Source organism: Grampus griseus (genome assembly GCF_964374135.1).
Source record: "Grampus griseus genome assembly, chromosome: 9".
Taxonomy (NCBI): Eukaryota; Metazoa; Chordata; class Mammalia; order Artiodactyla; family Delphinidae; genus Grampus; species Grampus griseus.
In genome coordinates, this window is record NC_139003.1 from 40483265 (window position 1) to 40500521 (window position 17257).

The window sequence follows — 17257 nt, forward strand, 5'->3', positions numbered from 1 at the left end:
GTGAGGTGTATGGACCTAGAGTCTGTCATACAGAGTGAAGTAAGTCAGAACGAGTAAAACAAATACCATATGCTAACACATATATATGGAATCTAAAAAAAAAAAATGGTTCTGATGAACCTAGGGGCAGGACAGGAATAAAGACACAGATGTAGAGAATGGACTTGAGGGCACGGGGAGGGGGAAGGGTAAGCTGGGACGAAGTGAGAGAGTGGCGTGGACTTATATACACTACCAAATGTGAAATAGATAGCTAGTGGGAAGCAGCCGCATAGCACAGGGAGATCAGCTCGGTGCTTTGTGTCCACCTAGAGAGGTGGGATAGGGAGGGTGGGAGGGAGACACAAGAGGGAGGAGATATGGGGATATAGGTATATATATAGCTGATTCACTATGTTGTAAAGTAGAAACTAACACACCATTGCAAAGCAATTATACTCCAATAAAGATGTTGAAAAAAAAAAAAAAGACTATATCTGAACCCCCTATCCTATTCTATTCTGTTTTTCCATTCATGGACCAATATCAAGCTATTTTAATTACTATAATTTTATAATGTCTTTCTATCCGCATATATAATTCCTCCAAATTTGTCATTTTACCTAAGTACAATAATAATTTTGCTATTAAAACTGGTAACAACTAGCACTTACTGTTGCTTGTTTTATCTGTTAATATGTGAATCATGTATCACTTTAGATTTAATCTTAGCAGTAATCTGATAAGATGCATTTCCTTTTTTTATAATGAAAAAATTGAGGCCCAGAGGAAGGGTAAGTTGATAAAGGTCACATTGCTATTGAGTAGTGACACCAAGATTTGCACCCAGGCCGACCTTGCTCTAGAACCTGCTCTTTTATTAACACATAACTGTGTGCCTGGGATGTGGCCTCAGGTCAATCTTTGTGAGTCGGCTATCTTTTGATGCTAGTGTCTGATTTTCAGTCCTAACACTAGTAGGTATTTTTTTCTCTCTCCATGTCCATAAAAAAAGGCCCAGAAGGAAAGTGAACAATGAAGCATTGGATTAGACGGTGTGTCTTTTTAGTGTCGATTTCATACTATTTTTAGGCATGAGAGAGGATAGAACAGAATATCCAGAGTTCTATTAAACCAGGTTTCAGGGGCTGCGTAGAGCTGAGCAGCTTTCAAGCCTCTGATCCCCTGTCCTGAAATAGCAGGGGTGGAAGCTTCTACACTAGCAGAGCTCAGCAGTGGGGGAACTTCACATTCTTTGTCCTCACTCTCTTCGCCTTTTCACCTCTCCCACCTACAAAAGGTTTTGAACTTTTAGCATCTTCCTACACAGCACCAAAACTCCAAAACCAAGCTATTAAAGAATAGCCGTTCTAAAAATAGAAACTCAAAGGTCACAAGGGTAAGATCTTCTGCAAAGGTATAAAGAGACATTGCATCTGAGAATTCATGGGTGTATTACCCAGACCGACCCTAGAGCCACAAAGAGTTCTAGTTTGAGTTTCCACGCTTTGGATACCTAGTAAGATTTTACAACCGCTCTGGCAGTTTTCATGTATGAAATGCTTCTGTGTTTATGATTTATCCCCTTCTTCCTGCAGCTCAGAATTTTAAGACACAATGCCCTTTGTGTTAGGCCAGTGCTTATCTCTCTTTCAAAGTGCACCATTTCCAAACACTGTTGCAGTTGAAATAGCTCATTATTTCATGGTAAAAATACTCAAAGTTTGCCTAGTGCCTCCAAAACATGTGTCCCTGTATTCACTTGCAAATGGGTTCACAGTCTCAGTATAACAAGGATCATGGAAAGCATGGGACAGAGCTTTTCAGCATGTCAAAAATTATGTTTGTCTAAGAAAATTCCCGTGAAAGTGCAGAAATTACATGCATTTGCCTGTGTCATTTTGTCATTCTATCTTTAGTCATGTAATTTTCTTATGTAATGGTCTGCATTAGGTGATATTAATAGATTGAAAGGGGCTGAAAACAAATAACAAGTTTCTTATGACAAGAAAAATAAATACTATCTCATCAAACATTTTCTAAGCCTATCAAATGCCACTTTGATGCCCTAACACCCTAACTGAAATGTGTAACCATCCTGTCATTCAAGGAAATAATAGTTTAGGACTTAGGTTAAATGCAGGTGTAATCTCCAAGTTCTATAATTATTGATGCATATTAGGGACTTAAAAATACATTACGTGGTGTGTGTGTTTGTATGTGCGTGTGTGTAATGTCTTAGAATCTGAGACTTGGCAGGAACCTTACCAGCCCATTTACAGGTAAGAAACTTGGAGCCCTGGAGCTGAGGTGACCTTCTAAGGTCACAAGGCAGCACTAGAACCCTTTCTTTGTATGCACCTTTCATTGTTTACTTGCTGCACTGCAGTAGCCCTTGTTCTTTGAGCCTCCAGTGATGATACCTGCCTCACTTGACATTATCCAATGAAAAATGGGAACAAATCTACTTTGAAAGGCAAAATGCTACATAAGTGTATAGCATTCTTATTTTTTATTTTTAAAACAAAGGTGTGTGGATTATAGAAGCTTTCAAAGTTGGCCTATTTATAAATGAATTAGATGTCAGTAAATTAATAAGAACCCACTTCACCCTCAGCCCTGAAACTACCTTAATATTCCAGACTTACAAGACGAGTAAGTTGATTCTTTTTTTTATAAAAGAGAATCTCATTGTGTTAAAAATAGTGTGCTTAAAAAAATTTGGTTTTGGGGGCTTCCCTGGTGGCGCAGTGGTTGAGAGTCCGCCTGCCGATGCAGGGGACACGGGTTCGTGCCCCGGTCCGGGAAGATCCCACGTGCCGCGGAGCGGCTGGGCCCGTGAGCCATGGCCGCTGAGCCTGCGCGTCCGGAGCCTGTGCTCCGCAACGGGAGAGACCACAACAGTGAGAGGCCCATGTACCGCAAAAAAGAAAAAAAAAAAATTGGTTTTTGAAAAGTCTTGCTATTTTTGTCCCATTGAAAACTTCTCTTTAAATTTCATGTATAAAATCATTGCCTACAAATTCACTTTTTTTCCTCAAAAAGTGTTCTTATTTTCCTTAAAAAGCAGTAGTAAACCTCTCCCTCTCTGTTTTTATCTGTTTGTTTAAACCTCTGAGTTAAGGACCCTGTTCATGAGAGTCAGGGCATCCCTGTGAGCTGATACAAGCTCACCTTTATCACTGGGATGGCCTGGGCCGGGGTCCACTTGCTATATGATGACGAGCATCATAATCCTGTTGGCTCACACTTGCACTGAGCTTCTCCATGTAGTCACTGTTCCCTTTTAATCCCCACAGCCACCTGATGAAGTTTATACTACTGTTGCCCCCAGTTTACAGATGAGAACACTGAGACACTGACAGATGAAATGACTTGCCCAGGTGACTCAGCAGTAGGCAAAAGAACTCGTATTTGAACCCCAGCAGCCTGGCTCCCAGCATCTTTGCCCCTTTTCCACCATCATGAACTCTTGGGCAAGCCATTTTGCCTTTCTCACTACTCTTACCTGCAAAATAAAAGAGGGAAACAAATCAGATAATCTGGTCCAGTCCTTCCTGCTCGATCATCCTCAATCCTGAATATCTGCAATTTGAATGTTTTTGAGGAAAAAAGTATTAATACTTATTACTTTTTCCTTGCCTCTAATACAGGAACATCCTTTTAAGGATGTAAAATCCCAAACTATATCAGTCTTTTCATTGTTTCTTTTGTAACATGTCAAGGAACAAATTGTTTTGATTTGCTGTTTGCCCATTCCTCATCCCAAGGGATGAGTCTCAAAGAATCTTAGGATGACGGCAAAGCCATCCTCATGTGGAGGTTGAAAACACTGGCTCTGGTGTAGAATGTTGGGTGTGATTCCTGGTCCTGTCACTGCAACAGTGATGGGCTTTGGAGCCAAGTCGACCTGAGTTTGAAACCCAGCTCTGCCACTTGAAAGCCATGTGACCTTGGACAATTTTCTATCTCTCCTATTTCTAATTTTATAAAAAGAAATTGATGTTATCTTCCTAGGGGCTTGATGTAATAAGTAACAGTAATGGTGCCTGGCACGTGGCTGGTGACAGTGGCATGGCCATTGTTGGTACTATCACATGGCCAGGTGTTGTCCATCAACAGGTGCTGGCTGGGCACTTACTGTGAGCCCTACTGGACTGCAGGTCAGGATGCTGGTTTCTGTTGAAGGAGGAATCCAAGGAGATCTAGGAGTGTGGGTGGAGAAATTAATTTTCAAAGTAGCAATCACAAGGAAATGCCCTGAGCTCTTGATATCAACTAAGTCAGGAAGCAGCTGCTGTGTCAACTAAACTGTGGGTTTCCAATGCTCGTTTGGAGCCACCTAAAAGAGGCTCGTGATGGAAGGCTTAATTTCTCCAAGTTTCACCTGTCTTATATATACAGTGAGGATAAGCATCGTGCCTACCTCCTGGGTTGCTGTGAAGATAACGCCTGTAGAGCCCTTGGGGAGTTATACACAATCTTCTGTCCCCCCGCCCCCCCGCCCCATCCCTATTATTAACGATGTTGTTTCCCTCCCTCTTCACCCAAACAAGAGACGGGCTTGTTGGTCGCAGTTTTGTTTGGCTAGCTCAGCTCCAGTAGTCCCATAAAACTTTAACTAGGGCATAAAATACACATATAATCACACTAGCCCCCAAAAAGATACCCTCATAATGTGATTAATAATGAGGTTTTGTATGGTGATAGTGGTTTAAAGTGCTCCTGTAGACTGCTAAATTTTATTGGCTTCAGTGCTTATGAAAGTGACAGCTCATTGCCCAGGGCAGCAAACACATAATCCTGTGTTTACTTTTCAAGTTCCTTAAATAGCTTTGTGTATCAGGTCAGAATGTCACTTTTGCCATCTCTACTGGTAATGAGCTGGAGTGGGATAACTTATATGTTCTTGCCTCTAATTTCTGAGATGTAACAGGCTTGACTTAAGAATTGGAGGAATCAAAAAACAGCCTATGTTCCTGGAAACAATATGCTGGCACGACATTCATTGTTATCACCACCGCCTTGCTCCAACTTTTATCCTTTCAAAGCACTTTCCTGTGAATTGTGTTATTTGAGCCTCTCCATAGCCTATGGAGAAGGCAAGGAGGTTTCATTTCCATTTTTTAGTTTAGAAAATCAAGGCTTAGAAAGGTGAAGTGACTAGCTTCTCATTGTCATGGGCTGGACTTGAACTCAAAACTTCTGCCCTCAGACCCAAACCTTTTCTGCATGACTGCAAGCTGTTGCTAGCCTATGCCCTTACCTTCTCTGGAAGAAAACAGAATTTACTATGATAAAGTGTGAAGATAGAAGAGGTTTGTGTATAAGTGTGTCCCCCAAAGCAGAGCGTGTCCTCTTAGGTTTGATCAGAGTTCACTCACCAGGGGCCTTCACCCGAGGATCCTCTCTAAGTAGAATTCATGTTCAACTACACGGTGGGCACCAGGGTCTTCCCCAAGTACAGAAGTTCTCTGCTGTAAACCCTACTCCCGCCCCACTCCATCCTCCTCTCCTGGGCTTCCAGAGCTTAAAATTCTATCATTTGGGGTCTTGAAGACGAATTGGTCTTTAAATAGATTCCAATTAAAATCAGAATTCTTTCACTGTAAGTAACAGCTTATATTTAAAGAAATAAAATTTAGAATCTTGTTTTGGGGGGGTCACAAAGCCCACTTACTTGGGCTCCAGTCCTCATCCCTTAAGACATAAACAGTAAGATGCGTTCTAAAGATCAAATGAATGTACGTAAAAGGGCTATAAAAAGGTCAGCTTGACAGAGAGCTGAGAATGAAGGGGCTGGTGTACTGGTCTGGGAAGGAGGAGAGAGGTGGCCATACCTAGAACTCAAAGCACTGGGTCTGACCATTACTAAGGAAGCTTTGTAATGGGGTGGATTGAAGGCAGTCTGACTGACTTCAGGGTTTGGTCCAGGACCGAACCAGTTGCAGCCTTCAAAGCCACTTGGGTTGCTTTGACCTCCAGCCATCTGTGTCTGAGAATGTAAAACAAATGGTTAATGGTGTCTGAGGTTAATGATCTCAAATATCCCCTACTCAATGCCATAAGAGGAAAAAGAGCCCCCTGGAGAAATAAAGGATGCTATTTTCAAAGTTGCAATTAATTGTGTATTCGGGAAAACTCATCTTCTGCCAGTTATTCTGTTGAGAAATAGGAAATTAAGGGTGATGGAAGAGCTGTGACTGACACGGCAGTTTGAATAACCTTTATAAGGTCAAGAAGGCAGATGCAGAGCCCATATTCAACACCACGGATCCTGGACCAAAGCCATAAGGATCATATCATGGAGTGAGTTAGGAGCTCACTTCCTTCGGTCAAAATATGCGCCTAAGGGTAGGTCTGACCATCTGACCTTAAACTGTGAAGTTTCACGGTGACTACCCTTTGGTTGCCTTTTCAAAATGCCTTTTTTTCCACTGTGGCTTGAGCCAAATATGCCTCTCGTCATCTCCCTTTGGAGCATGTGTCTGTATCCTTTCATTTCCCTTCTCACACTTCCTCCCTTCTTTCCCTCCTCTTTCCTCCAGCTAGTGAGACCTGCAACGATTTCCACCCGATGTTCTTCACCCACGACAGATCCTTCGAGGAGTTTTTCTGCATCTGTATCCAGCTCCTGAACAAGACATGGAAGGAAATGAGGGCAACCTCTGAAGACTTCAACAAGGTAAGGAGAATCTGAAGCAGAGACAGAAGCTTCCTGTGTGCCCGGTGGAGGCCCACCCACCTTTGCATGGTCCCTTCGCTGGGTGTGGAAGGAGAATGAGGACGACTGTGATTTTAGGTGACGTTAAGGTTGGAGAAGGAAAGGCGTACCTATACAGACGGGAAGCTGGGTGCCAGCGATGCTCTTATCTCTCTCGGGATAAGCTTGGAGCCCCTTTGTTCTTCTTGGCTTACTAAGCAGGGGCCACCAGCAGAGACCCTTTCTTGAGCAATATTGATAAGATGAACTTTTTCCTTTAAAAGCCTTGGTCTGGGATGCCTTGTTATTACAGATCTAGTGGGGAAAATGCCTCCACTCCACCTGTGCAGGTGGCTGCCAGGGAGAGAATGAGATGAGGAAGGCTGCTGTGGTCACTTGGTTTCTTTGTGGGTTATGGCTGCGTTGAGATAACTGCCCTTTGCTCTGTCACAACGAGTATTAAAATGCAAGACCTCTTTCAGGGAGCTGAGTAAGTTTATATGGAACATGTCTTGGTTTACAGAAAGCATTTGGTTTTTTTGAAGAGTGTGAATTTCACAGTTCTGTTTGTGAGTGAATGTTGGGTGGAGAGAAGAGTGCTGACCAACTTAAAGGAAGCAGAAGCATCGTGGACACTTTTCAAGATAAACGAAGTCTTTATCCTTGGATCAAAGCCTTGTTAGCAATCATGACGTGGCTAGTAATAACTGATGGTTGGGACAGGTATGCTTAGGTCTTTAATCCTTCTGGTTTGCTACTGTATGTGACTCTGGGTTTGGTTGGCCCCATCACCCATGCCTGCTGACCTGGTAACGGGGGGCATAACTGTTTCTAGGAGTCTAAGTGTCTGGTCTCACAGTCATCCCGTGGGGCCTTCATGGGTTTGTGCTTGGGGCATAACGTAATACCTGAATTCCAGCGTCACTTGATGTCCTTGTTGGTCTTTGCCCCCCAGTCCTCTTTTTTCTGAACTTATATCTGGTCCTTCTTTCCCACCATATTTCTGGTCCATGGCATCTTGAACCAATATTGGTTATAAAGAAAGAAAATTGGGAAGAGGACACTCTTCCCCAAGCCTTCCCCAAGGTTAGAACCTGACAGTCTCCATCAATATAATGATCTTACCTGTAGTTGTAGCAGAGAACGCCATTCCATCCCAGTCATTCTGAGCCACCTATTCAGTTCCTTTCTTTTCCGTTTTTGGGAATCTGTTGCATGTTTTTGATTTGTGGTTACCATGGTTTTCAAGTATTGTAACTGTATTGACTTGCTTTAGGCTGATATGTTCAGTCGTGTAAGTTCAAACACATTCTAAAAGATCTACATTTTTTACTCCCCTCCCCTACAATTTGTGATTTTGATGCCCTATTTTACATCTTCGTGTTTATCCTGTTGCTGTTCATTGTGGTTATAATCACTTTTACAAAATTTTTTTATTGTTTTTTTATTCTGTATACGGGCCTAAGTGATCTTCAGTCCTTTTATATATTTGTCTGGGCCATCTATTTAACTCATTGAAATAGGCCCCAGGGACTCCCCTCTGTGGAAAACACTGATCTGTTAATTGCATGCTAGAGCTGCAAGTGTCTGAGCAACTAGAGCCAAGGTCAGACGTGATTCAGGAGGGGAGGTGGAGGAAAGAAGCCCATTAATTCCCTTATGATTGTTAACTGTAGCCTCCTGAGTGTACTTCACTTGATTATGAGGGACTTTGCAGTTCAGGTGTAATTATCCTTGGGAGAGAGGGAAGAAGGAGCACAGAGACCTTTGTTCAATCAGGCCACAAAAAAAAGGGGAAAGTTAAGTCAGTAGTCTCTGAAATTGCTATGGCCACGTTGCTTCTGGATCAGTTCAACTCTTCCTGTACTGCACTGTTTCTGAAAGCCATCCAGTCCTCAGCTCTTGTGTCCTGGGACACTTACTCCTCCAAGAGAAGGAGACTTCACTGACTCTCATGTGTTCTGGCACTGAGCTATCCATCTGCTGAGGGCATTTCATTCATCCCGCTTCTCCAGAATTACAGAAATCTGCATTTCTGTAAATAATAAAATCAAATATTATTGCTGTTGATCTATGCACAGATAAGGTATATAGAAAACATTACCAAATTCCTGCAAAGGAATGGCTCAAGGGAATGAGTACTTAGACACTTAATTTCTGTAGAACTTACAAGTTTAGGACATGAAGCCCCAAGAATACATACACTGTTAGCAAAGGAAACCAGAGGCCTCCGTCTGGAGTTGCTGAGAGGGGCTTCAGGGAGGAGACGAGCATGGCTCTCAGGTCCGTGTTATTCATGATGGCTGTGTGCTCGGGTTGGTGGAGGTGATATTCTCATTGCTCAGGGTGAGGTCCTGCTAGGTGATGGCAAGCCCCCCAAAGGGTCATGCTGAAACCTTTTTGTAATTAACTTGTATGGCTGCAAAAACTTCCTGCAGCAAGATCTCAGAGCCAGGTTCCAGTACAGTTTCTCACTGTGGCCCTAGTGCCATCTTTTTGCCATGGACGATTGTAAACTAGCTGTGATGTTACACATCTGCTGCCGAGTAGGGGTGGTAGCTTATGGCCGTGGGCAGGCATCTGGAGGCCTGAGAGGCAGAGGGTCCCACTCCACATGTCCATTCATTGGTTAAGAATGGATATCAGAGGAGGATCAGGGATGGGTATGACAAGGCATTTCAATTTTCTACATTAACTATGTCTGCTTTCCTCTTTCTAATACTATGCATGCCTTCCTTTTGTAACCAGAAGAGTTTATCAGTGATGTACTTTTTATCTCGTGTATTATTACTTTCCTAGTACTGCTGGAACATATTGCCACAAACTTAGTGGCATGAACAATACAAATTTATTATCTTACAGTTCCATAATTCAGAAGCCAAAAATGGGTCTCCCAGGGCTAAAATCAAGGTGTCAGCAGAGCTATATTCCTTTCTGGAGGCTCTTGGGGAGAATTCATTTCATTGCCTGTTCCAGGTTCTGGAAACTGCCTGCATTCCTTGTCTCAATGGCCCCCTTTGTCCATCTTCAAAACCAGCAACTGCAGGTTCAGTCGTTTCCACATTACTTATCACTCTGATCCCTCTTCTGCTTCCATCTTTCACTTGTAAGGACCCCTGTGATTACATTGGACCACCTGGATAATCCAGGGTAATCGTTCCTATTTTAAGGTCAGTTGATTAGCAACCTCAATTTCACCTGCAACCTAAATTCCCTTTTGCCATAAAAGGAAATATATTCACAGATTATGGGGATTAAAATATGGACATCAACGGGGAGCCATTATTCTGCTTACCATAATGTGTATTTAAGTTGTAAGTACATTAGATTTGTAGCTGTGGGTATCAGTTTAAATTAATGAAACATGGACAGATGAGGTTTTTTGTTGTTCTTTTGGCTGGTAGACTAGCATAATACCTGTTGCAGAGTTCTGCTAGTGGTTGCTCAAATTCAGATATAATTATGTCCTTTTTCTTTTACTTCTCTTTTTTGTCTCTTCGGCCTTAACAAAAAAAAGGACCCTGTGTGAGGGCCTCTAGTTCAATGTGAAGAATGTCTTTTCTGATTTTTTCCTGCTGCCTATCAGCCACCTTTTGCTTTACCAGATAATAAATTGGAAAAGAGAGAAGCTGAAATTTTAATCAGTTCACTTTTCTTCTTGTTATTAACTTGGTAGCAGAAGAGATTGAATTTAGGAACAAATGTGGGTTTGGTGTTACTGGTAGATTTAATGTTTTTCTTGTTTGCTAAGATTGTCCAAATGGGAATTCAGAAGTATCTTAAAAGAGCCCAACATGAGACACAGTTTCTTTGAACTTTCTTGGACATCTTTCCAGGCTTTTACCACTTTGAATGGAAGCATAGATGGTGGATTTAATTGTTGACCTGAGACCCAGGGTTCTGTAAGAACGGCTTAGCTATCTGCCTTCTTTAGCTCATTACCGGAGAAGCAGCATCCCTCACTCTAAAATTGTGATTTTTTTCCAACAAACAATATCAGATTCCAGCAGACACAGGAATCTCTTCTACAACCCGCCTTGATGGGGACATTAGTTGGTAGATACCTAGTGCTTGGTAGTTAATGCTGCTGCTGGAAGTGAGTGTTTGGAAAAGCAGCTGTCTTCCTGCTCCTCCAGGCCTGGGGAAGCAGCAGATGCGATGTTTTTTATTTATATAAGAGAAGTAGAATTAGAGAGTGGTTAAAATATTTATTCTTTGAAACGTACTTTCTTACAGTTTCTCGATATAGTAGTCTCCGCAGAGTAATCCATTGGTTCAGACCATTGAGTTTGTATTGTGTGTTTTTGCCTTTTATTACCAATATTTCAGAGCACGCCTTATTCATTGACATGGGAAGAGCTAAACCAGAGCTGGATACCTTGGCACGCAAGTGGCCCCATAATTATTTCATTGAAGCCTTTATTTATTTATTTTTAACATCTTTATTGGAGTACAATTGCTTTACAGTGGTGTGTTAGTTTCGGCTTTGTAACAAAGAATCAGCTATACATATACATATATCCCCATATCTCCTCCCTCTTGCGTCTCCCTCCCACCCTCCCTATCCCACCTCTCTAGGTGGTCACAAAGCACAGAGCTGATCTCCCTGTGCTATGCGGCTGCTTCCCACTAGCTATCTGTTTTACATTTGGTAGCGTATATATGTCCATGCCACTCTCTCACTTCGTCCCAGCTTACCCTTCCCCCTCCCCATGTCCTCAACTCCATTTTCTACGTCTGTGTCTTTATTCCTGTCCTGCCCCTAGGTTCATGAGAACCGCTTTTTTTTTTTTAGATTCCATATATATGTGTTAGCATACGGTATTTGTTTTACTCTTTCTGACTTACTTCACTCTGCATAACAGACTCTAGGTGCATGCAACCACTACAAATAACTCAGTTTCGTTTCTTTTTATGGCTGAATAATGTTCCATTGTATATATGTGTCCCATCTTCTTTATCCATTCATCTGTTGATGGACACTTAGGTTGCTTCCATGTCCTAGCTATTGTAAATAGAGCTTCAATGAACACTGTGGTACATGACTCTTTGAATTATGGTTTTCTCAGGGTGTATGCTCAGTAGTGGGTTTGCTGGGTCGTATGGTAGTTCTATATTTAGATTTTTAAGGAACCTCCATACTGTTCTCCACAGTGGCTGTATCAATTTACATTCCCACCTGCAGTGCAAGAGGGTTCCCTTTTCTCCACACCCTCTCCAGCATTTGATGTTTGTAGGTTTTTTGATGATCGCCATTCTGACTAGTGTGAGGTGATACCTCATTGTAGTTTTGATTTGCATTTCTCTAATGATTAATGATGTTGAGCATCCTTTCATGTGTTTGTTGGCAATCTGTATATCTTCTCTGGAGAAATGTCTATTTAGGTCTTCTGCCCATTTTTGGATTGGGTTTGTTTATTTGATATTGAGCTGCATGAGCTGCTTATAAATTTTTGAGATTAATCCTTTGTCAGTTGCTTCATTTGCAAATATTTTCTCCCATTCTGAGGGTTGTCTTTTCGCCTTATTTGTGGTTTCCTTTGCTGTGCAAAAGCTTTTAAGTTTCATTAGGTCCCATTTGTTTATTTTTGTTTTTATTTCCTTTTCTCTAGGAGGTGGGTCAAAAGGGATCTTGCTGTGATTTATGTCACAGAGTGTTCTGCCTATGTTTTCCTCCAAGAGTTTGATAGTTTCTGGCCTTACATTTAGGTCTTTAATCCATTTTGAGCCTATTTTTGTGTATGGTGTTAGGGAGTGTTCTAATTTCATTTTTTTTACAAGTAGCTGTCCAGTTTTCCCAGCACCACTTATTAAAGAGGCTGTCTTTTCTCCGTTATATATTCTTGCCTCCTTTATCAAAGATAAGGTGACCATATGTGCGTGGGTTTATCTCTGGACTTTCTATCCTGTTCCACTGATCTATATTTCTGTTTTTGTGCCAGTACCATACTGTCTTGATTACTGTAGCTTTGTAGAATAGTCTGAAGTCAGGGAGCCTGATTCCTCCAGATACATTTTTCTTTCTCTAGATTGCTTTAGCTATTCGGGGTCTTTTGTGTTTCCATGCAAATTGTGAAACTTTTTGTTCTAGTTCTGTGAAAAATGCCAGTGGTAGTTTGATAGGGGTTGCATTGAATCTGTAGATTGCTTTGGGTAGTAGAGTCATTTTCACAATGTTGATTCTTCCAATCCAAGAACATGGTATATTTCTCCATCTGTTGGTATCATCTTTAATATCTTTCATCAGTGTCCTATAGTTTTCTGAATACAGGTCTTTTGTCTCCTTAGGTGGGTTTATTCCTAGGTATTTTATTCTTTTTGTTGCAGTGGTAAATGGGAGTGTTTCCTTAATTTCTCTTTCAGATTTTTCATCAGTAGTGTATAGGAATGCAAGAGATTTCTGTGCATTAATTTTGTATCCTACTACTTTACCAAATTCATTGATTAGCTCTAGTAGTTTTCTGGTAGCCTCTTTAGGATTCTCTATGTATAATATCACATCACCTGCAAACAGTGACAGCTTTACTTCTTTTCTGATTTGTAGTCCTTTTATTTCTTTTTCTTCTCTGATTGCTGTGGCTAAAACTTCCAAAACTATGTTGAATAATAGTGGTGAGAGTGGACAGCCTTGTCTCATTCCTGATCTTAAAGGAAATGGTTTCAGTTTTTCACCATTGAGAACAATGTTGGCTGTGGGTTTGTCGTATATGGCCTTTATATTGTTGAGGTAAGTTCCCTCTATGCCTACTTTGTGGAGGGTGTATGATCCTTTTAATGTGCTGTTGGATTCTGTTTGCTAGTATTTGTTGAGGATTTTTGCATCTATGTTCATCAGTGATATTGGCCTGTAGTTTTCTTTCTTTGTGACATCTTTGTCTGGTTTTGGTGTCAGGGTGATGGTGGCCTTGTAGAATGAGTGGGGGAGTGTTCCTCCCTGTGCTATATTTTGGAATAGTTTGAGAAGGATAGGTGTTAGCTCTTCTCTAAATATTTGAGAGAATTTGCCTGTGAAGCCATCTGGTCCTGGGCTTTTGTTTGTTGGAAGATTTTTAATCACAGTCTTAATGTCAGTGCTTGTGATTGGTATGTTTATATTTTCTATTTCTTCCTGGTTCACAACTCGGAAGGTTGTGCTTTTCTAACAATTTGTCCATTTCTTCCAGGTTGTCTGTTTTATTGGCATATGGTTTTTTCTAGTAATTTCTCATGATCCTTTGTATTTCTGCAGTGTCAGTTGTTACTTCTCCTTTTTCATTTCTAATTCTATTGATTTGAATCTTCTCCTTTTTTTTCTAGCTAGTGGTTTACCAATTTTGTTTATCTTCTCAGGGAACCAGCTTTTACTTTTACTGATCTTTGCTCTTGTTTCCTTCATTTCTTTTTCATTTGTTTCTGATCTGATCTTTATGATTTCTTTCCTTCTGATAACTTTGGGGTTTTTTTGTTCTTCTTGCTTTAGGTGTAAAGTTAGGTTGTTTATTGAGATGTTTCTTGTTTCTTGAGGTAGGATTGTATTGCTATAAACTTCCATCTTAGAACTGCTTTTGCTACATCTCATAGGTTTTGGGTTGTCATGTTTTCATTGTCATTTGTTTCTAGGTAGTTTTTAATTTCCTCTTTCTTTTCTTCAGTGATCTCTTGGTTATCAAGTAGTGTATTGTTTAGCCTCCATGTGTTTTTATTCTTTACAGATTTTTTCCTGTAATTGATATCTAGTCTCATAGTGTTGTGGTCAGAAAACATACTTGATATGCTTTCAGTTTTCTTAAATTTACCAAGACTTGATTTGTGACCCAAGATATGATCTATCCTGGAGAAAGTTCCATGAGCTCTTGAGAAGAAAGTGTAATCTGCTGTTTTTGGATGGAATGTCCTATAAATATCAATTAAATCTATCTGGTCTATTGTGTCATTTAAAGCTTGTGTTTCCTTATTTATTTTCATTTTGGATAATCTGTCCATTGGTGTAAGTGAGGTGTTAAAGTCCCCCACTATTATTGTGTTACTGTCGATTTCCTCTTTTATAGCTGTTAGCAGTTGCCTTATGTATTGAGGTGTTCCTATGTTGGGTGCATAAATATTTACAATTGTTATATCTTCTTCTTGGATTGATCCCTTGATCATTATGTAGTTTCCTTTGTCTCTTGTAACAGTCTTTATTTTAAAGTCTATTTGGTCTGATGTGAGAATTGCTACTCCAGCTTTCTTTTGATTTCCACTTGCATGGAGTATCTTTTTCAGTCCCCTCACTTTCAGTCTGTATGTGTCCCTAGGTCTGAATTGTGTCCCTTGTAGACAGCATATGTATGGGTCTTGTTTCTGTATCCATTCAGCCAGTCTATGTCTTTTGGTTGGTGCACTTAATCCATTTACATTTAAGGTAGTTATCGATATGTGTGTTCCTATTACCCTTTTCTTAATTGTTTTGGATTTGTTATTGTAGGTCTTTTCCTTCTTTTGTGTTTCCTGCCTAGAGAAGTTCCTTTAGCATTTGTTGTAGAGCTGGTTTTGTGGTGCTGAATTCTGTTAGCTTTTGCTTTTCTGTAATGGTTTTAATTTCTTCATCAAATCTGAATGAGATCCTTGCTGGGTGGAGTGATCTTGGTTGTAGATTTTTCCCTTTCATCACTTGAAATATGTCCTGCCACACCCTCTGGCTTGCAGAGTTTCTGCTGAAGTGTCAGCTGTTAACCTTATGGGGATTCCCTTGTATGTTATTTGTTGTTTTTCCCTTGCTGCTTTTAATATTTTTGTTTGTATTTAATTTTTGTTACTTTGATTAATATGTGTCTTGGCATGTTTCTCCTTGGATTTATCCTGTATGGTACTCTCTATGCTTCCTGGACTTGATGGACTATTTCCTTTCCCATATTAGGGAAGTTTTCAACTATAATCTCTTCAAAACTTTTCTCAGTCCCTTTCTTTTTCTCTTCTTCTGGATCCTCTAAAATTCGAATGTTGGTGTTTTTAATGTTGTCCCAGAGGTCTCTGAGACGGTCCTCAATTCTTTTCATTCTTTTTTCTTTATTCTGTTCTGTGGTAGTTATTTACACTATTTTATCTTCCAGGTCACTTATCCGTTCTTCTGCCTCTGTTATTCTGCTGTTCATTCCTTGTAGAGAATTTTTAATTTCATTTCTTGTGTTGTTCATCATTGTTTTTTTGCGCTTTAGTTCTTCTAGGTCCCTGTTATACATTTCTTGTACTTTCTCCATTCTATTTCCAAGATTTTGGATCATCTGTACTATCATTATTCTGAATTCTTTTTCAGGTAGACTGCCTATTTCCTCTTCATTTGTTTGGCCTGGTGGGTTTTTACCTTGCTCTTTCATCTGCTGTGTGTTTCTCTATCTTCTCATTTTGCTTAACTTACTGTGTTTCTGGTCTCCTTTTCTCAGGCTGCAGGTTCGTAGTTCCTGTTGTTTTTGGTGTCTGTCCTCAGTGGCTAAGCTTGGTTCAGTGGGTTGTGTAGGCTTCCTGGTGGAGGGGAGTGGTGCCTGTGTTCTGATGGTTGAGGCTGGATCTTGTCTTTCTGGTGGGCAGGACCGCATCTAGTGGTGTGTTTTGGGATATCTGTGACCTTATTATGTTTTTAGGCAGCCTCTCTGCTAATGGGTGGGGTTGTGTTCCTGGCTTGCTAGTTGTTTGGCACATGGTGTCCAGCACTGTAGCTTGCTGGTCGTTGAGTGGAGCTGGGTCTTAGCGTTGAGATGGAAATCTCTGGGAGAACTCTCGCCGTTTGATATTACATGGAGCCGGGAGGTCTCTGGTGGACCTATGTCCTGAACTCAGCTCTCCCACCTCAGAGGCACAGGCCTGACACCCAGCCGGAGCACCAAGACCCTGTCAGCCACACAGCCGGGTACGGGGGGAGTTTCTTGCCTTTTGGGAGGTCTGAGGTCTTCTGCCAGCGTTCAGTAGGTGTTCTGTAGGAGTTGTTCCACATGTACATGTATTTCTGATGTATTTGTCTGGAGGAAGGTGATCTACACATCTTACTCCTCCACCATCTTGAAGGTCTCTTGAAGCCTTTATTTTTGAGCGCGGACAGGGTTTAGGAAAGAGGACGCAAGTGATTTGGCTATTTCAGGTATGGGAATCTCATTTAATGATTTTGTGGCTGACTGCTCCACTTTAAAAATTCAAATAAGGTATACACGTCAAAATCTGTACCTGTGTGTAGCAGCGTTTCTCAACCTGCCTATACATTAGAATCACCTTGGGGGCTTTTGAAAGCCCTGTTATCCCAGCGCCCAACTGCACCACATGCCAATTAAATCCTTGAGGTGGAGCCAATGCTGTCGATGAAGATTTTCACTAAGGTACATTTGATCAGTAAAAGTGAATTGTGTCCGTAGAATTACCATCAGTTGACACATGTAACACGTCACCAACTCGTGGCGTGCATTGGTAAAGTAGTGTGTCTGTTGGTCTGCAAGGCCCAGGCTCTAATCCTGATTCTTCTACTCAGGAGCTGTATGCCTGAAAGTTTAAAAAAAAAAAGTGGATATCAGTATTCCACCGCTGTCTCTTATGGTGGTGTGATCTTAAATTGAAGTAATAAATGTAAAAAGA

At 41.0% G+C, this 17257-nt stretch overlaps 1 protein-coding gene across 1 annotated transcript in view; it reads left to right on the plus strand.

Moving 5' to 3' along the window:
• Nucleotides 1–17257, plus strand: part of ELMO1 (engulfment and cell motility 1) — a 541972-nt gene that overhangs the window by 369151 nt on the left and 155564 nt on the right. The window contains exon 16 of the mRNA XM_082662078.1: nucleotides 6528–6664. Coding sequence (XP_082518204.1) covers nucleotides 6528–6664 — 137 coding nt within the window. The remainder of the gene's footprint in view (nucleotides 1–6527; nucleotides 6665–17257) is intronic.